The 16490-nt window shown below is 36.0% G+C and overlaps 2 protein-coding genes across 2 annotated transcripts; one reads left to right on the forward strand and one right to left on the reverse strand.

Annotated features, from left to right (window-relative positions):
- Positions 1–816: 816 nt before the first annotated feature.
- On the forward strand, positions 817–2662 carry LOC127788841 (expansin-A4-like). Its single transcript, XM_052317479.1, has 3 exons — positions 817–1026; positions 1422–1734; positions 2206–2662. Exons 1-3 carry the CDS (start codon positions 879–881, stop codon positions 2507–2509), a joined length of 765 nt encoding a protein of 254 aa, XP_052173439.1. The 5' UTR covers positions 817–878; the 3' UTR covers positions 2510–2662.
- A 114-nt stretch (positions 2663–2776) lies between these two features.
- Positions 2777–14216, reverse strand: LOC127788839 (MACPF domain-containing protein CAD1-like). Its single transcript, XM_052317478.1, has 7 exons — positions 13522–14216; positions 10903–11141; positions 10595–10790; positions 10386–10469; positions 5147–5330; positions 4860–5023; positions 2777–3893 (listed from the first exon to the last, which is right to left on the reverse strand). The coding sequence occupies exons 1-7, from the start codon at positions 13777–13779 to the stop codon at positions 3264–3266; spliced, it is 1755 nt and encodes a 584-aa protein (XP_052173438.1). The 5' UTR covers positions 13780–14216; the 3' UTR covers positions 2777–3263.
- Positions 14217–16490: the final 2274 nt, after the last annotated feature.

The following is a 16490-nucleotide window of genomic DNA, read 5'->3' on the forward strand; positions in this document are numbered from 1 at the left end:
GTCAAGTGATTGAGTCACGATAAGTTAGGATTCGTACTAGTAGATTGTGGATTCGATTTCTTACTTTATGCATTAAAACAAAATCTCTATTTGTAATTTACCTCTTTTACCGAAATTGAGAACACGAGTGACGAAAGATCGTGCAAAAATGATAATCTCAAGATATGAATTATTTTATATTCTATTATATAAAAGTAAACTTCACTTTGGCCTTTGAATTTTTATTAAAAAAATTAAAATCTAATAAACAAATAAATTGTCACAATTAAACAAGGCCTTTAACCACTTACATTCATTCATATAAAACTTGCCCCCTTCAAAGTTGAAAGACTAATTGAATTGTAACCTCCAATTCCGCTTCTTAAACGTAAAACATTTATTTTAAATTTTCAATTTTTATTACACATATATAATACTTACCATCTACCATTTTAAGAGTTTTAACTAAATTTGTCCCATGGGGTTGCCTCAGTGGTAAGAGAGGTGGTTTGGCCTAGTTGGTTTGGCCTAGTTTTCAAGTTTGAATCCTTCCCCCAACGCAGTCATTGATGGATAATACCCGAATATACCTCCTCATCACCAAAGGGCAAAGGTGATGGGACACCTACAAGGGGCATCATCCAAAGAGTTTAACTAAATTTTACTAATATTAGACATTATAATTAAGACTGCCCATTTAAATTATTTTGTGAAAACCAAATAACATTGTGATTAAAAAAATATTCATCAATTCATGAATATCTCTATTATGGTGCGTGTGTGTGTATGTATATATATATATATATATGGGCATCCATTTGACGAACACCCTCTCACTCACTCCTTAGCTCTCGCATTCGCATTGGCAAAACGCAGTAGGTGGCACATATATCATAAAAATGGCTACAAGTTTAATCCACCACATGCACCCATTTCTTTTCCTTCTTTTCAGCTTATGTCTCCACGGCGGAGCCTCTGCATTCTCCGGCAACTGGCAAAGCGCCTACGCCACATTCTATGGTGGCGCCGATGCTTCCGGCACCATGGGTTAGTAGTTGAACACTTTCATCTGATCTCTTTCTGGTTTCAGTCTTCAAATACAGGGGGAGAGGGAGAGGGAGAGGGAGAGGGAGATATTTTGTTAATAATTAAAATGAGACCAGACTTAACTCTCACGTCACCCCGAGGTTATTAGACTAACAGATCTTTGGGTATCAATGAAAAAGACTATCTATCCAACCATCCATCCATTATACTAACAAGATTCATCTGTTAAGTTTTTTTGACAACGTTGTTAATCCCTTTCACCCTTAAACTCGATTAATGGTGACAAAATTGACTTAGCTAGGAAGTAGATCTCTCGTCTCAGGCTCACATAAGTGATGACATATATATATAGATGGATAGATTTAGATTGTGTTAAAGTTAAGCGATGGGTGCAGGAGGAGCATGCGGGTACGGGAATTTATACAGCCAGAGGTACGGGACGAGCACGGCTGCCCTGAGCACGGCGCTCTTCAACAACGGCTTGAGCTGCGGAGCTTGCTATCAGCTGCGATGCAAGGACGACTCCAAGTGGTGCCTTGGCAATGCCATTACAGTCACTGCAACCAACTTCTGCCCGCCCAACTACGCGCTGTCCAACGACAACGGCGGCTGGTGCAACCCTCCTCGCCAACACTTCGACTTGGCGCAGCCTTCTTTCCTCAAGATCGCTCGGTATCGAGCTGGAATTGTTCCCGTCGCTTACAGAAGGTGAAATATATATATATATATATATAGAAAGAGATATATATCTTACATCGCGTTCAAACGCGTGCTATATTTGCAGCTATTCTCTTTGTTTAGTGGGAGCCCAGACATTAAAGGAAAAGTAAAGCCTTTGGACATTAAGCTTCTATTTGTTTAGAAGTAATATAATATTCTTTTTTAGTTTTTTTTTTTTTTTTTTGTCATAAGGTGAAAAATGAGTTACGAAAAAGATAACTTCTTCTAAATTTTATAAAATAAAATATTTTACTTCAAAACAGAAGGTGTCTAAATACTAAAAGTATTAACATATTAAAATTCCTTAAAAATGGCTCAAATCACAAGAGATTGAACCAATTTTTTTTTTTTTTAAGTGTATATGATTTATTTTCATGATGTTCAATATGAGATTTGTTGATTATTTCTTACTATATATGATTTGTTTCTGTTGCTGACAATTGGGTGGGTTTGGGGCAGGGTACCATGCCTAAAGAAAGGTGGAATGAAGTTCACCATAAATGGGCATTCTTACTTCAACTTAGTGCTGATAACAAATGTAGGAGGAGCAGGTGACGTCCATGCAGTGTCCATCAAGGGGTCTAATTCCAAGTGGCAACCCATGACGAGGAATTGGGGCCAAAATTGGCAGAGCAACTCTTATCTCAATGGCCAAAGCCTCTCCTTCAGGGTTACAGCAAGCGATGGCAGAACAGTCACCAGCTACAATGTGGTGCCACCCAATTGGCAATTTGGACAAACCTTTGAAGGAGCTCAATTCTAGGAAAACCCACTTCTTGTTGGGACTAATTTACAGTTAAAAGTGTAAGAGCCGAGTGGTATAAATGTAATGCTATGATGTCAATCCCTACTTTGTGGAAAATAAAACATTGGGTGAAATAAATTAGACATTTGGTTTGCATTGGATGAAAAGCTAGTTGTTATTACTTTCTTAAGGCACACAACAGTCTACAAATCACACATACTAAGTATAGTCAATCAAGAAACGACAAGCTCATCTCTCCATATATAGAGCATTGATCCCTGACAGTAGAGAGAATACCAACCCCTTTATAAGGCAATAAACCATTCTTCCGAAAGATTAAACATGGTACTGGATACTGCAAGTCCATGAACTAGTGCTAGGACTCCTACCCGATCATATATGCATTATTATCTTCAAGCTCAGATGAAGCTGATTTCAATCCCCCAAAAACTTCTAAAAGAGAACGTAAGAAGATATAAAAAAGATCTAAGCACTGCATAGATATGTACATTACATTTGAAGGGGGTGGACAATTAATAGGGCATTTTTCTAGAGACTCACATCTCCTAGAAAACAGACTGCAAGCAAAATCGGAAAGAACTCCGGGCATTTCACACCATCTTGGAGCATAATCCCGTCTAATTCCAACCCAGTTCATCAAACTGCAAGAATTCACAAGCATGATGAACATGAATCCCTTGGATAAACCAAAATAAGGGCACCGTAGCTGATGAAGGCAGGTCCTGCGCATCACAAATTCCTGGCCACAAAATCAATAATTTAGCAGGGAGTATTTCACTCTCAGAACAATTTTCCCCTTTTCGACCCCAAGCTTTCCTCCGGTAACCAACCAATGACCTGGAGAATCTCCTGGTCCCATGCTCATCTCCGAGACATCAACACACTTTGCCAATCTGTTGCCTGCCATGGCTTCCCCTGATCCTGAACTTGAATCACTGGTGTTACTTCCAGCTGTGATAGCTTTCCTCAACTTGTCATTTGGGGAATGGTCCCATAATGATCTCCTGATCGTGCACCCTGGTAGCCTGGAAAACAGAAGTTTCATGTACAAGACATTTCTTGAACCAAAATCCCACACTCCAAGTTGAGCTCCAGTTACAACGTACACGCCGGAGGGATCATCTATGAAGGTTGAAGGACTTTCGATGGGTGCAGTGCTCACATGAGAGAACTTCTTCCATTTCACTGGCTCAAACCATCGGCTATCTTGCTCTTCAGGGCCCTGCCACTTTGGAGCACCAATTGCCACATGGGTGTCCCAGCATGGTTGGAGGATCTTTGGAAGTGATGCCAAGTGTTGAAGATGAATACCTAGCCGGTTCTGCTTAGATCCTTCAAGACATAAACGCAAGCCAGTAACAGGTTTGCGTCCAACAGAAACCTACATTAAAATTGATACAAGTTGATAAGCAAATAAGAATTCAGCAGTCTCGTATTATTTAACCTATAATGGTCTCTTTGATTCTCAATATTTAGAGCTCTGATATCATAATCTGAATTTCAAGGTAACAAATAACCAAGCATTCCCATGTTGGGATATCCTACAGAGTCAATCTCCAATTATAGAGAGAGTAAAAGTAGTCTTGGCTAGTATGGAAGATGATCTTCCTCAAAGGAACACCCCTCACCACAAAAAAGCCCTTTTACTAATGAAGTATGAGATCTACATAATCCCACCATCCATCATGCATCCATGGCATAAAGGGACAAATTAGAATCAAAGCCTTTGCCTTCTACCTAGCAAAAAATTAAAAAAATGAAAAAAAAAAAAAAAAAAAAAAAGAGCCTTTGCTTTCTTGTGGCAGCGTGGCAGGATAACAGATTTCAGATTCTACGATACTGACAAAGATGAAACACGATATATGTTTGAAATTCACAAACTCCCCAGATACATCATAACTACATTGTTTATCATTCTGGAACGTCATCTTCTTGTCCTGAAAGGGAAATGGAGAAAGTCCCTATATCTCATATGATATATATATATATATATATATTCATTCCTCAGAAAGGAAGAGGGGGCAAAGACAGTATATATTCATTTATTATTTATTTATTGTTCATCTGATCTTATGTCCACATAAAATTAAAAAATCATAAAGTCCAAACATTCTATAACAAATCATACCAAAATCAAATTTTTGAATTGACATGCACACAAAACATGCTCTTGACCAAGCTAAGTCAAAATTTTTATTTTTTATTCTTTTATTATTTATTTATTCTTTTGGTCTTATCTCCAAGTGACAGTAAAAAATGACGAAGTTCATCTATCACATTTAAACATCCAGGGACAAAAGGTATGCCTAAATCTAAATTTCAAGTTGCACATGCACACAAAACATACTTGCTCTTGGCTGACGTAAAGCTTTTGACCCATCATGCTAAACTGCAAAGATGGGCAAACAGGTTCCTTCCTTTGGTGGCCAGGAAACTTGTCCTGCACTGGGGCCCATATCCGAGGGACCTGAAACTCTAGGAAATATCTCAACTCTTCAATCTGAGGCTTATCTGCCACAGTTATTCAAAACAATCATTGTCATGGTTATTTTCATTGTTGCTGTGAGTGCATATAAAGGAAAAGAATGCCAGATCTTTTCAACCCAGATATAAATGAAAATTAAGATGCCTTACATTCAAGATATAGACCTATAGCGCGAGCCAAGTGCTCCTTTCCAGATACCCCTTCAAGAAGAAGGGTGATGGGAAAGAAAGACATCTCAATAACATCTGGGGAGGACCGAACAGTTCTTGCCCAATGAGTATGACTTTGTTCCAGATCATCACCACCCCTCCGTCTAAAAATGACTGTAACATCCTGCGCCAGAACAAAATTAACATATTTTAAAGTCATGACTTAGGCATAATTCAGCAAACAGCATGCAGAAAGTTTACAATCCTCAGACAAGAATTCATATCGATTCAGGATACTGACAATACATAAATTCCTCCCTACCACTCATCTAAATACCATTAACACCTTTACAGGATCAATTCACCCGACAAGAGAAAAAAAAAAATCTATATATCTACTTTTTTTTTCTTATAAAAGAAGGATGTGGATGGTTTTTGTACACGACCTTAGTCTTGTTCTGCAAAGAAACTATTTCAACTTGAACCTGTGACCTTCCAGTTATAGAAGAGCAACCTTACTACTCCTAACAAGGCTGCCCTCTCTTTGTTTTTCTTATACAACAATATATCAAGCCTTTTAACACATTATGTGGGGCTGGCTACATGAATTCTATCTCCCTAATCACTCCTATACGAGGCCTTAGTTTCTATAAGGCCTTTCTAACTCGTATAATATCTAAGAATCTCCCACCAAGTTCTTCTTGATTTTCCTCTTACCTCTTTTACTAAATATTTGTTCCACTTTCTTCACAAAAACTTCTATTGGTCTTCTTCTCATATGAACAAATTATCTTAATCGCATTTCACACATCTTATCTTTAAAAAGAGCCACTCCAACTTTTTTACAAATAACCTGATTCCTCAACCTCTTCTTTTTATTGTAAGTGATAAATTTTATCCTTGCATGTGCATATTTTTAATGGAAGGGTGGGTCTTGGTAGAAACGATAAGACTACTTCTTTCTTGTGACTAGGTCACAAGCTCAAACTACAGAAATAGCCTCTTTGTAAAGCAAAGATAAGGTTTTGTACAAAAACGACTCTCTCAACTCTTGTGTCACAACCCCAAGGGTAGATTAGTCATAGTATGCCACATGTTGTATTAGTCATGGTCGTACTTGTTGTTTTACCTGTTGTAACTTTCAGTTGTTCTACTAATTGAAAGCATAGACAGTCGATAAATAGGTTATAGTAGTTAGAGAATTGTCATATTGGAATTGATAATTGAATTCAGTCATTTCTCCCTAAAATTCTATGTGTGTGTGGTGTGTGTGTTCAGTTTTCTCCCTCCATTTCTGTCTAATTCTCCCCCGGATTCTTCCAATTTCCCATCCAAACCCTAGCTATGTGACATTTAGTCTCAAAGTAGATCGTTCCTCGGCTATTAATTTCCTACTAGTGAATTCCGAGTCGACTTGAAGTTAGTAGGGGCAAATCGTAACCGAGCAAGCAATTCTTGGAACCTATCGAGTCACAAGAGGTGATTTAGGGAGCTGAGCTAGAGGCAACTGTTAGGCTACTGATTTCTCAAATTCGACTGCGACAGAGGTGGTATCAAGTTGATTCTCATCTGAGAATTTAGGCTCAGAATTTGAAGTCTGATAATTTAGGCTCGGAATTTGAAGGCGAGTGCAGGAAACGGTAGCAGCAAGTGATTCGAGAGGTGCTATCCAAGTCAAATCCTCAGGAGACTGAAACAGAGCAGTTCCACAGCCTTCAACTTCTCCTGCTCCAATTGTTCGAGGTCCTGAATTGAAGGCCAAAGCAGATCTATCGCCTAGCAGTTCATTTCGATCGGAAATTGTAGGCAGGTTGCTGATTGGTGACAAGCGACTCCTAGAAGCAGTGATTGAGGCAGATTCAGATTACTGAATTTCGATTTTGAGGTGAAGCAGAACAAGATCTAGGCGATCACAAGTGACTGCTGCTCATAGACGGTCTTTGGAAGTAGATCAGAAATGAATTCTTTGAAGTAGAACTGGCAGAAGGAACAAGGATGAAGCAGTTTGAGGTAAGGCTGGATGTTTTCGAGCAAAGTTTTGAGCAGACTCAGGAGGTGGTGTGTCTTTGCAGAGAGGAGAATGCAGCAACTAGAGAAACTATGCAAAATTTGGAAAGAACTGTGCAGGAAATTGACAGAAAATTAGACCAGTAATTGAAGGGATGATGAGGATGCTATCTACACTGCTTCAGAACAGATTACCGGAGGATTTTCCCTCAAGAGCAGAGGCAGCTCCGGTTCTAGCAGAAGCTGGAATTCTGCCCCGTGCTCCTGTTCTACAGGAAACTGAGGTACAAAATGTAGCTGAGCCAGAAATTCAAGGTAGATACCCTAATCCCGGTCACCATTGCACTCCCATGCCGAGGTTAGAGATTCCAGTCTTTCAAGGTAATAAAAAGGCTTTTCAATTATTAAGGACATGGATTGAAGATTGAAAAACAATACATACCATTTGATGGAATTTTCTGAAGATTGTGCTAGCTTCAGATTTTTTTTTCATTAAGAAAACCCAACAAACTCTAGTATGATCACCTATGAAGATGATAAACCAACGAGTATGGGTCAAGTTAGGAATTCTTGCTAGTCCCCACATGTCACTGTGAACCAAATAAAATGGTTTGGAGGGTTTGTAAGAACGAATAAGATGAGATACTTTAGTTTGTTTAGCAAGGATACACTATTCACATTGAAAAGAATCACTCCCTTTATTGATAGACAAGTGGGGAAACAAGATTTTCATAGTTAAAACTAGGATGTCCTAATCATTTGTGCCATAGCTGTATATCAAAATCTGAGACAATAGAAAAAGAGAATTTGTTATGTAACCTAGATGAAATCGGAGTACATACTACTCTTGAAACATAGTAAAGACCTTTCCTTCTCTCAACATTGCAATCATCTTCCCTGAAGTTAGGTCCTAAAAAACACAATGAGATGGAAGGAATGTCATCATACAATTTATATCCTTTGTTAGCTTACTGATGGACAATAGGTTGCATTTCAAATTAGGCACATATGCTACAAATCTTAGGTGCAGGCTTGCTATATAAACTGATCCTTCCCCTTTAGCAAAGCACACTGTCCCATCAAACATTGAAACGGTTACATTCCTATCACACTTCTTATAACTTGACAAGATATGTAACGAACCTGTTATATGATCTAAAGCTCTTGTATCTACAATCCAAACATCTGTAGTAAGATTTTTAAAGAGTAAACACTGATGTGATGTACCTTGTTTGGCAAGTGACACTATCAGTTTAGGAGATTATGCTGAATCAGATGTTTTTGTGACTTTCGTTTGATTTAATACTTGATATAGGATTTCTAGTTGATCCATTGTCAAAGTTAGGTTAGCTATTCTCCCTTTTTCAGAATCCACTACATAGGTTGTCTGAGTAATTTTCCTCTAATTTTTGGCCTTCCAGTTTGCTAGTTTGCCATGGAGTTTCTAGCAAGTGTCTTTTATATGATAAGGCTTATGACAGCGATCACACCACTGTTTGTCTCCTTGAGATTAACTACGTAGTGGTGTTGGTTTCAATTTAGAAGTGCCAAGGGCTGAATTTTGGGTGCTATTCTCATTGGTAAAGGAAGAACTCAAGATTACCTTCTTGTGGCTTTCTTCTCATCTTACCTCTGCAAATGCCTCCCAGATAGATGGGAATGGTTTAGTTCCCAATAATCTCCCTTGAACCTCATCTAGGTCAAAATTGAGTCCATGGAGAAAGTCAAAACACTCGTTCTTTCTCCACCATTTTATTGTACTTGACTCTATCTTCGGTGCACTCCCATCTAATTTTGTAAAACAAGTCCATCTCCTACCATAGCTCAGTCAAAATGCTATAGCATTCAATGACAGAATCATTACCTTGTCTGGTTGTTCAAATGGCTTATCAGATTTCAAGGGATTGAGCAGTGTTCTCCATATCAAAATAGAGTGCTTGCATTGCCTCCCAAATCTCCTCAGTTATCTTATAGAAAAGGTAAGTCCTGTCTATCTTTGGCTCCATAAAATTAATAAGCCATGCCATAACAATCAAATTCTCGGCATCCCAAACTTCATAGGTTGCTGATTCAGCATATGGCGTAGGAGTGGCACGGGTAAAATAGCCCACTTTTCCTTTTCCTTTGATAACCAACAAGACTGATTGAGACCATTCTCATAAATTAGTCCCATTCAACTTATGTTGTGTAATTTGAAGGGTGCGGCTGTCCAAAGAGATTGGAACAGCTAGAACTTGTGTGGTTCTAGTGGGTGTAGGACCAATGGTTGAGGTTTCAATAGCTGATGGATTGCTAGCCATTACTACAGTTCGTTGAATGGGAAGGATAAGGTATTCAGCCACAAGATCGGTGGCTCTAATACCATGAACAAACTAAATAACCTAAGCAGAAATAACTTAGGTAGGATTGGAGACTAACAAATCAACTTGTTTTCTCACTTTGTATTGAGTTTAGAACAGATATATATACAAGAGCTTAGCCATGGCTGCTCCCAAAATATAGGGATAGAGTACAAAATACAAGTTCAAACACGTTACAAATAGATAGGGTAGAATTTAAACTTAAGGGGTAGTTTTATCCTATTTTATGGAACCATTTTATCCTCTCATCTTCTCATCTCTTTAGTTTCAAACATTCCTTATCATCTCATCACCTTTCGACTTCTATTCAAACACAGCAACTTGAAAATTCCGTTTCTTTCATCTTATCTTTCTTCAACATATATATATACCCTTTCTTCAACATATATATATATATATATATACCCATTGCATACCTTTGAACAATAACAAGAATACGATATTCCTATATTTTAACACATATATCCCCACAGAATTATATTATTTGTGATACTCCAATTAATAGCCAACCTATAAGTTGCACCTCAAATATTAGCTTTTGTTGTTGGGGAGGGGGGGGCGCCACTGCACTTTAGTGGAGTTGAGATAATAAGAGAAAAACATGGTGGGATGTGGTTTAACTTGATGGAACTTGGCTGCATGCAATGGTGAAAAAAGGTTCTAAACAGCTACCCACAAATACTAGCTGCAAAGCTTTGTAGCATTGAGCTTAGTTGATTTAATGAATTTAATATAAAGATTGCAGATCATGTAACCTAAACAAGACAGAGAGCTCAAGTAAGAATTCTTCTTCCTTTATCACCATATTTCTATAAATATTAGGAACTCAAAGCATTAAACACCAAAGGGAAATACATGATAAAGACACATACTTCTTTACCATTCCCACTAAGATAAGGCGCACTAGCAGGTTGAGGATATATCCCTTGGCTGTTAAATAAAGATGGGTCAACACCCTGCAAAATAGATTTGAGGAAAACAAGGAAGCAAAAAAGAGAGACCGAAAGTCAGGGAAACTTAAGGAGAGACAAATTAAGAATAAAATGTCAATTTTCAGAAGAAATAGGAAAAATGAACTAGCCTTCTCCTTGTATTTCAATAGACCTGATCTCGTAAGATTGTCAGTGTTGGAGAACCTATGATTTCCAATGTCCTGAACATAATTTTTTATCTCTATGGTTGACAGAGGGGATGTCTGGTGCTGTTTAACATAAATCATGTCCTTACCACCAACAGTTATGGATGCAATAACATGTGTTCCAAAGTTCTCAATAAAGCTGTCAAAGAAACAATTGGAAAGGGCAAAAAAAAAAGAAAAAAAAATATTATCATTCAGAAAAGAGCAACAGAATCAAGTTGCAACAACTTTCCTTAGTAACTAAAATATACCTTGCTAAGGAGGGTGGATCCCAAGATGTTGGGACTGCTCGTTTAACATTTTCTTGCAAAACAAGTGGGGATTTTATGAGCTGCACCTTAGCAAGCGGAATGTAAAAACCATCCATTGAAAGGGTCTTTGTGGCTGCAGCATCAATATACTTAGAACCAGTATAGCTGAAGGCAGCATTGAAGCTACCAAGAGGCACATCTCCTGACAGTCCAGCCTTTTTATTGAAGAATTCCACCATCTGTAGTTATTCAAAGTGAACATCATGTTAGCACAACTAGCAATCAAAAAAATAAATAACATCTTTAGTGGTAGCAAATTTACAAACTAACAACAAAAGGCTTGGTCCATATTAAATCCATAGAGGAAGCAACTTTCATATTCCAGTATTTCTCAAGTTTCTGAATACCATGGGCCTAGAACTATAGCAAGAACCCAGAATGTATTTGGTTAAAAAGGAGAAGTGCATGAGGCTGCTTCGTGAGGGTCAAGGAAGGGTCCTCTTTGTATGCAATCTTACCCTTACTTTGCAAAAGGGGTTGTTTCCACGACATGAACCTGTAACCTTCTAATCACATAGGAGCAACCTAGAAATAAATGATGCTCTTCCTCACTCATACTAGTATGAATGGCAGTTCTCCTATAGCAATGAAAAGTTTGTAAGATGAAATGCCCAAACTTATTCTATTCCCTTTTCTAATAATTAAATGTGCAATTTAAGAAACAGCCTTCTCTCCTTCTGCTCCCTTTCTAGTACCTAACAGAGAGACTAGAAGACCAAATTAGCCTGATAAAGTTCAACAGATATAAATGAGAACCAAAAGTTATAAGGTTTTACAAAACTCACCTATTTCTTGTATCAACATTGTAATGTATTCTGATTCCAGCTATATCATTTGCACAACTTCAATATATTTTGTTATAATTTCAGGGTTAGCAATTTGAGAACAAAATACAAATTCAACTTTTCTATTTTTGTAGTCAAAGGAATGTATATTTAGATTACATCAAGACTTTAAAGGTGATCTTGAAAGATTTGGCTTCTAGAATGCAGATTTTTGTTTTATCTCAAGGTCTTTCGGAATGCCCTTTCTGTTTTGTTCAAAATTTAGCCAACAAACAATCCTCATTAGATTTGACTTAATTTCCTTTTGAAAGATAAATAAGTTTCTATGCTTCCACTATGAATATATAGTTGCATGCCTGATGTGGGACAAAATAGTAAATTTTAGGAATTAGTATTGTTTATTTTATTTATTTAGTATATTTCCTATTTTAGTTTGTTTCCTAATTTCTATTGATTTCTTTTAATATCTTTTTGTTTCCTTTAGTTAGTAGAGTCCTAATTAGTTTGGATTAAGGAATCCTAGTTAGAGTAGATTTTATCTATTAGTTGTCTACAAATAGTTCTTCTGGATTGTAATTGAAGGTAGCTTTTGATTATTTACATTGATCAATGATATTGATTTGAGTAATCAGGATTACTTTTGTGTTTTGTATATTGGGTTCTAGGACCCATTCTATAAATCTTAGAAACACAAGGAATGAGATATGCCGAAACTACCAAGATTTGAGTCTTCTAAGTTCTTATTCTTCTGGATTGATAAGTTGAACGTTGGTAATTTCACCTCAGGTTCTAACGATTCCAAATGTGTTGAGGGATTCAACACTCAAACAATCACAAGAAAATCATATCCAAAGCCCCAATACATAACCCTGTGAATCTGTTCATAAAAGAACTACAAAACATTCAGCACTAAAGATGAAGAGAGACTCCAGCTAAGGTAAGTTTTGATGCTGTTCTTGTATATTCAATTCTTAATAGTAAATAACTTTATGGATCAAGCCCTATGATTTTTTCTTTTATGGTTTTCCCAAAAGATTTCTTAAATAAAAAATCCATGTTTCATATTACAATTATTAGTTTACTTTTATCTGAATTAGTGGATTAGATAACTAAATAATATTGTAAAGATTTATTGAACTGAAAGAATAGGCAAGCTATCCAACAATAGGAACAATTCCAAGATTTCATTTCCATTGTGCCACAAGAAATTGGCTCTCATAAAATCAGCTCGACTGAAATAAGCTTTTTCCAAACTTGAAGCAGGCGTTTCAACTAAGTTGGTGCTTAAGGTCTTGAATTCTACTCACCCCAATAGTGCCATTCAGCTCCTCCTTTGTGAATTTATGCAGTAGTTTGCATACTTGTTGTGTTTATTACAGCAAAATATTTGTTGGAGTGCATTTTTTTTTTAGACAAACATCTAGCATGATATACTCTTATGATCATATCCCATAACTGTTCCATATTTCTACCTAGAAGAACTTCCCCACTTCTATGAACCAGTAACCAATTGCTCTCACTCCTAGTCCTGCTTTAAGGGAATCCAGCATTTAGAGTGCACCATTTTGAAAATCCAGCTTTGCAATAGCCACAGGCCCTTTCGAGCTTTGCGCAGTAAAATCTTCCCTTCCCTCGCATATACACATACACGCGTAAATAATTGCAGAAAATCAAGACAAAGAAGGAATTCCTATCAAAGAACTAAAGACTTCAAGAACCAACAGAGGAAGAAATGAACGAACCAACATTTAGACAGAAAGAATTAACAGAATACCTCAGAATAGCTGCAGACTCCAGAACTGTCACGACCACCAGGCTCCGGAGAATTCTTGATGTCCCTTGAAACATTAGGAACAACCAAATTGTCATACAAACACAGATCCCTGGTGTACTCATGGTCAATTTCAACAACCCTAGACCCTCCCACACCCTTACAGTACAGTAACCTAGTATCAAAATTCACGTCAAACCCCCTTCCCAGCGCCTGCACCGAATTGATCGCCGTATGCAACGCTGCCGCATTCTCCTCCATATCATCCGCCTCTCAAACCCCAATTTGATTCCAGAAACACACCAATTCAAATCCAGCGCCCAGTTTTCCCGCTGCTAGGGTTATCGAACTTAGATGATTCTACCCTTGCTCGAAACAAGAACGGAGTTGAATATTCGATCATTGACGAGGCCCAAGTTAGAAATCCCTAGATCTGGAATCCTCCACGGAAGAAGATTTTCATGGTAAAGTCCTGTTTGTATCACTGCGTACTGAGCCTACAATCTTTACCGCTACAGGACTACTGTGCTGCTGTATTGTCCCACCAGGGGCGTTTGATTTTTCAGTCTTCGATTGCTTGTTTGTTTCTTCTCTGCAATTTAGCTGTGTTATCGAGGAGGAGTATAGTATGTCTTCCGGAGATCCTCACCGTTGATCTTTCCTAGGTTGGCGTAGGACTTTTGATCCTTCATCCAGGACGGTTGGATGGAGTATAGGTTTAATTCTTTTGTCAGTGTTCCAATGTCGACTGGTTTGAACCAGCCTGTTTGATTATTATTGAAAATCTAGAAATATTGAGATTTTTTGGCGCGCGGGGGTGTTGTGTGTCTACTTCATACGCTTGACCATCAATTCCTCGCAAGTAAAAGTCAAGTCCTTGCGAGGATTTCATGAATTGTAAAGTTGAGTTGAGACACTATCGAGCCATAAAAAATCGAGCGATGGTACTCTCAAAAATAATTGAACATTCAACTTTTGAAGGCAAATAATGTTATTTCACCTACTAGTCTACCATTTTGGTAGTTAATGTGTTTATTTATTTCTATATAAGGGGAGTGCTTCCAAGTAATTGAATAAATACTATATAATTAGTGGTCTCATAAGATTTTAAATTTTTAGTTTTATTTTATGATACAACTTAGTTCTATTTTGATGTTACAATCATGAGTGATGATTGCTCATTAAACCCTCTAATAAGCCAAACTTGCTTAATCATTTAAGAAAAATATTTAGCAGTTGTTCTCTTCATGTTTTAATTTTAGTTTTGAGTTTTGAATTTATTTTTATTTTTGTACTTTGATTATTTATTTTGAAATTATTAAAAATGTGTTCTTTTTGTTTGCAGTGTTTTTCGCATTTTGAAAATTTTAAGTGTGTTTGTGATGAAAATAGCTAAAATGACTTTTTATTATTTTGAGTTTTCTTTACAAAAGGTTTTTTTGTATTCGAAAGTCCATTTTTGAAAATATGAAAGTAAATACGTTTTTGCTATTTTAAAAAACTAAAAACAACAAAGAGAACAGGACCTTAATTACTCGATGATACAAGACATTTGAGTATTAATTATTATTATTGCCAAGATACAATAATAAATTTATTTGACTGAAAACGTCGTCAACAACCCGCCTGAACCTGTAAGAAAAGAAAACAGTCAGAAAATGTAAAAAAATCCCTACGCAAACACTCTAATGCTTAAGTCAGACATTGAAAATGATAAATATTGTATTAAAATCAATATCAGATACGTATTTTTTCATAAATGAGTGTATGTTTATTTATAAAGGGATATAGAATAATCTAGAATTAGGATTATTATAGATAATGTCTATCTTTGCATTCGAAAACCCGTTAGGATTAAGATTCTAACATTTTGGAACCTATTAGAATTAGGATTCTTATGGATGTTGTTTATCTCAATATTCTGAAATCCTTTTAGAATTAAAATTCTTTATGGATAATTGTTTATTCTTTTATTAGAATATTCGGAGGAATTTTTAAATATTGAAGTTATTTAGTTTGTGCGTTGTAGGACCCCCCTAGGTTATAGAAAAATTTACGTCTTTTAACCCAAAGATATATTTTAAGCTTTTGGGCTTTTAATGGGGTTTTGTCAAAGACACAATAATTTTAATTATATCTAGCTAAATTGTTTTAGTTAGGGTTTGGATAGATTTTGATTTTGGGGTTATGTTATTATTTGTTTAGTTTAATTCAAAACCCAATTATTAATTGCATGAGAAATTTAAATTGTTGTGTTTAATGCTTTAAAAGATTAGCCACATTTTAATGATTTTGATGATTTATGCATAACTGACTAAATGATTGTCATAAATTAGATCCATAAACAACATAAATCACATGTTAAACTATGATATCAAATGATAATTAGCTCATGCGTGGGAATTAAGAAACTTAGGTTGCGTTCTCTTTGCTGTTTTCAAGTCATTTTTAGTTTTCAATTTTCTAAAATAATGAAAACGCGTTCTCTTTACTTTTTTTAAAAATGCATTTTTGAAAACAAAAAACATATTTATAAAGAAAACTCAAAACAACAAAAAGTTGTTTTGAGTGTTTTCATCCAAAACAAACTCAAAATTCAAAACACATTTATTTATTTATTTATTCATATTTTATTATTATAATGAAAAAAAATATTACAAAATTCATTAACTTTAAAATGTAGAATTTTTTTAATAACTTATAAACATTAAATATTTTTAATTTACTAAATAATCAAATTTATTGAATAAAATATCATTAAAAAATTATTTTTAAAATTTCAAATAGAACGCGTTTTCTAATTTTCTGTTTTGAGAAATAGTTTTTCAAAATGATAAAGAGAACGCGTTTTTAATTTTCTAAAAATAGATTACCAAAACATAAAACTAAAAATGAATTCAAAACTCAAAACTAAAAATTGAAAAGGAAAGAGAACGCACCCTTAGTGAGTCAAATCTCTTTTCAAGATTAGA

This window comes from Diospyros lotus, chromosome 13 (genome assembly GCF_014633365.1).
Source record: "Diospyros lotus cultivar Yz01 chromosome 13, ASM1463336v1, whole genome shotgun sequence".
Lineage (NCBI taxonomy): Eukaryota > Viridiplantae > Streptophyta > Magnoliopsida > Ericales > Ebenaceae > Diospyros > Diospyros lotus.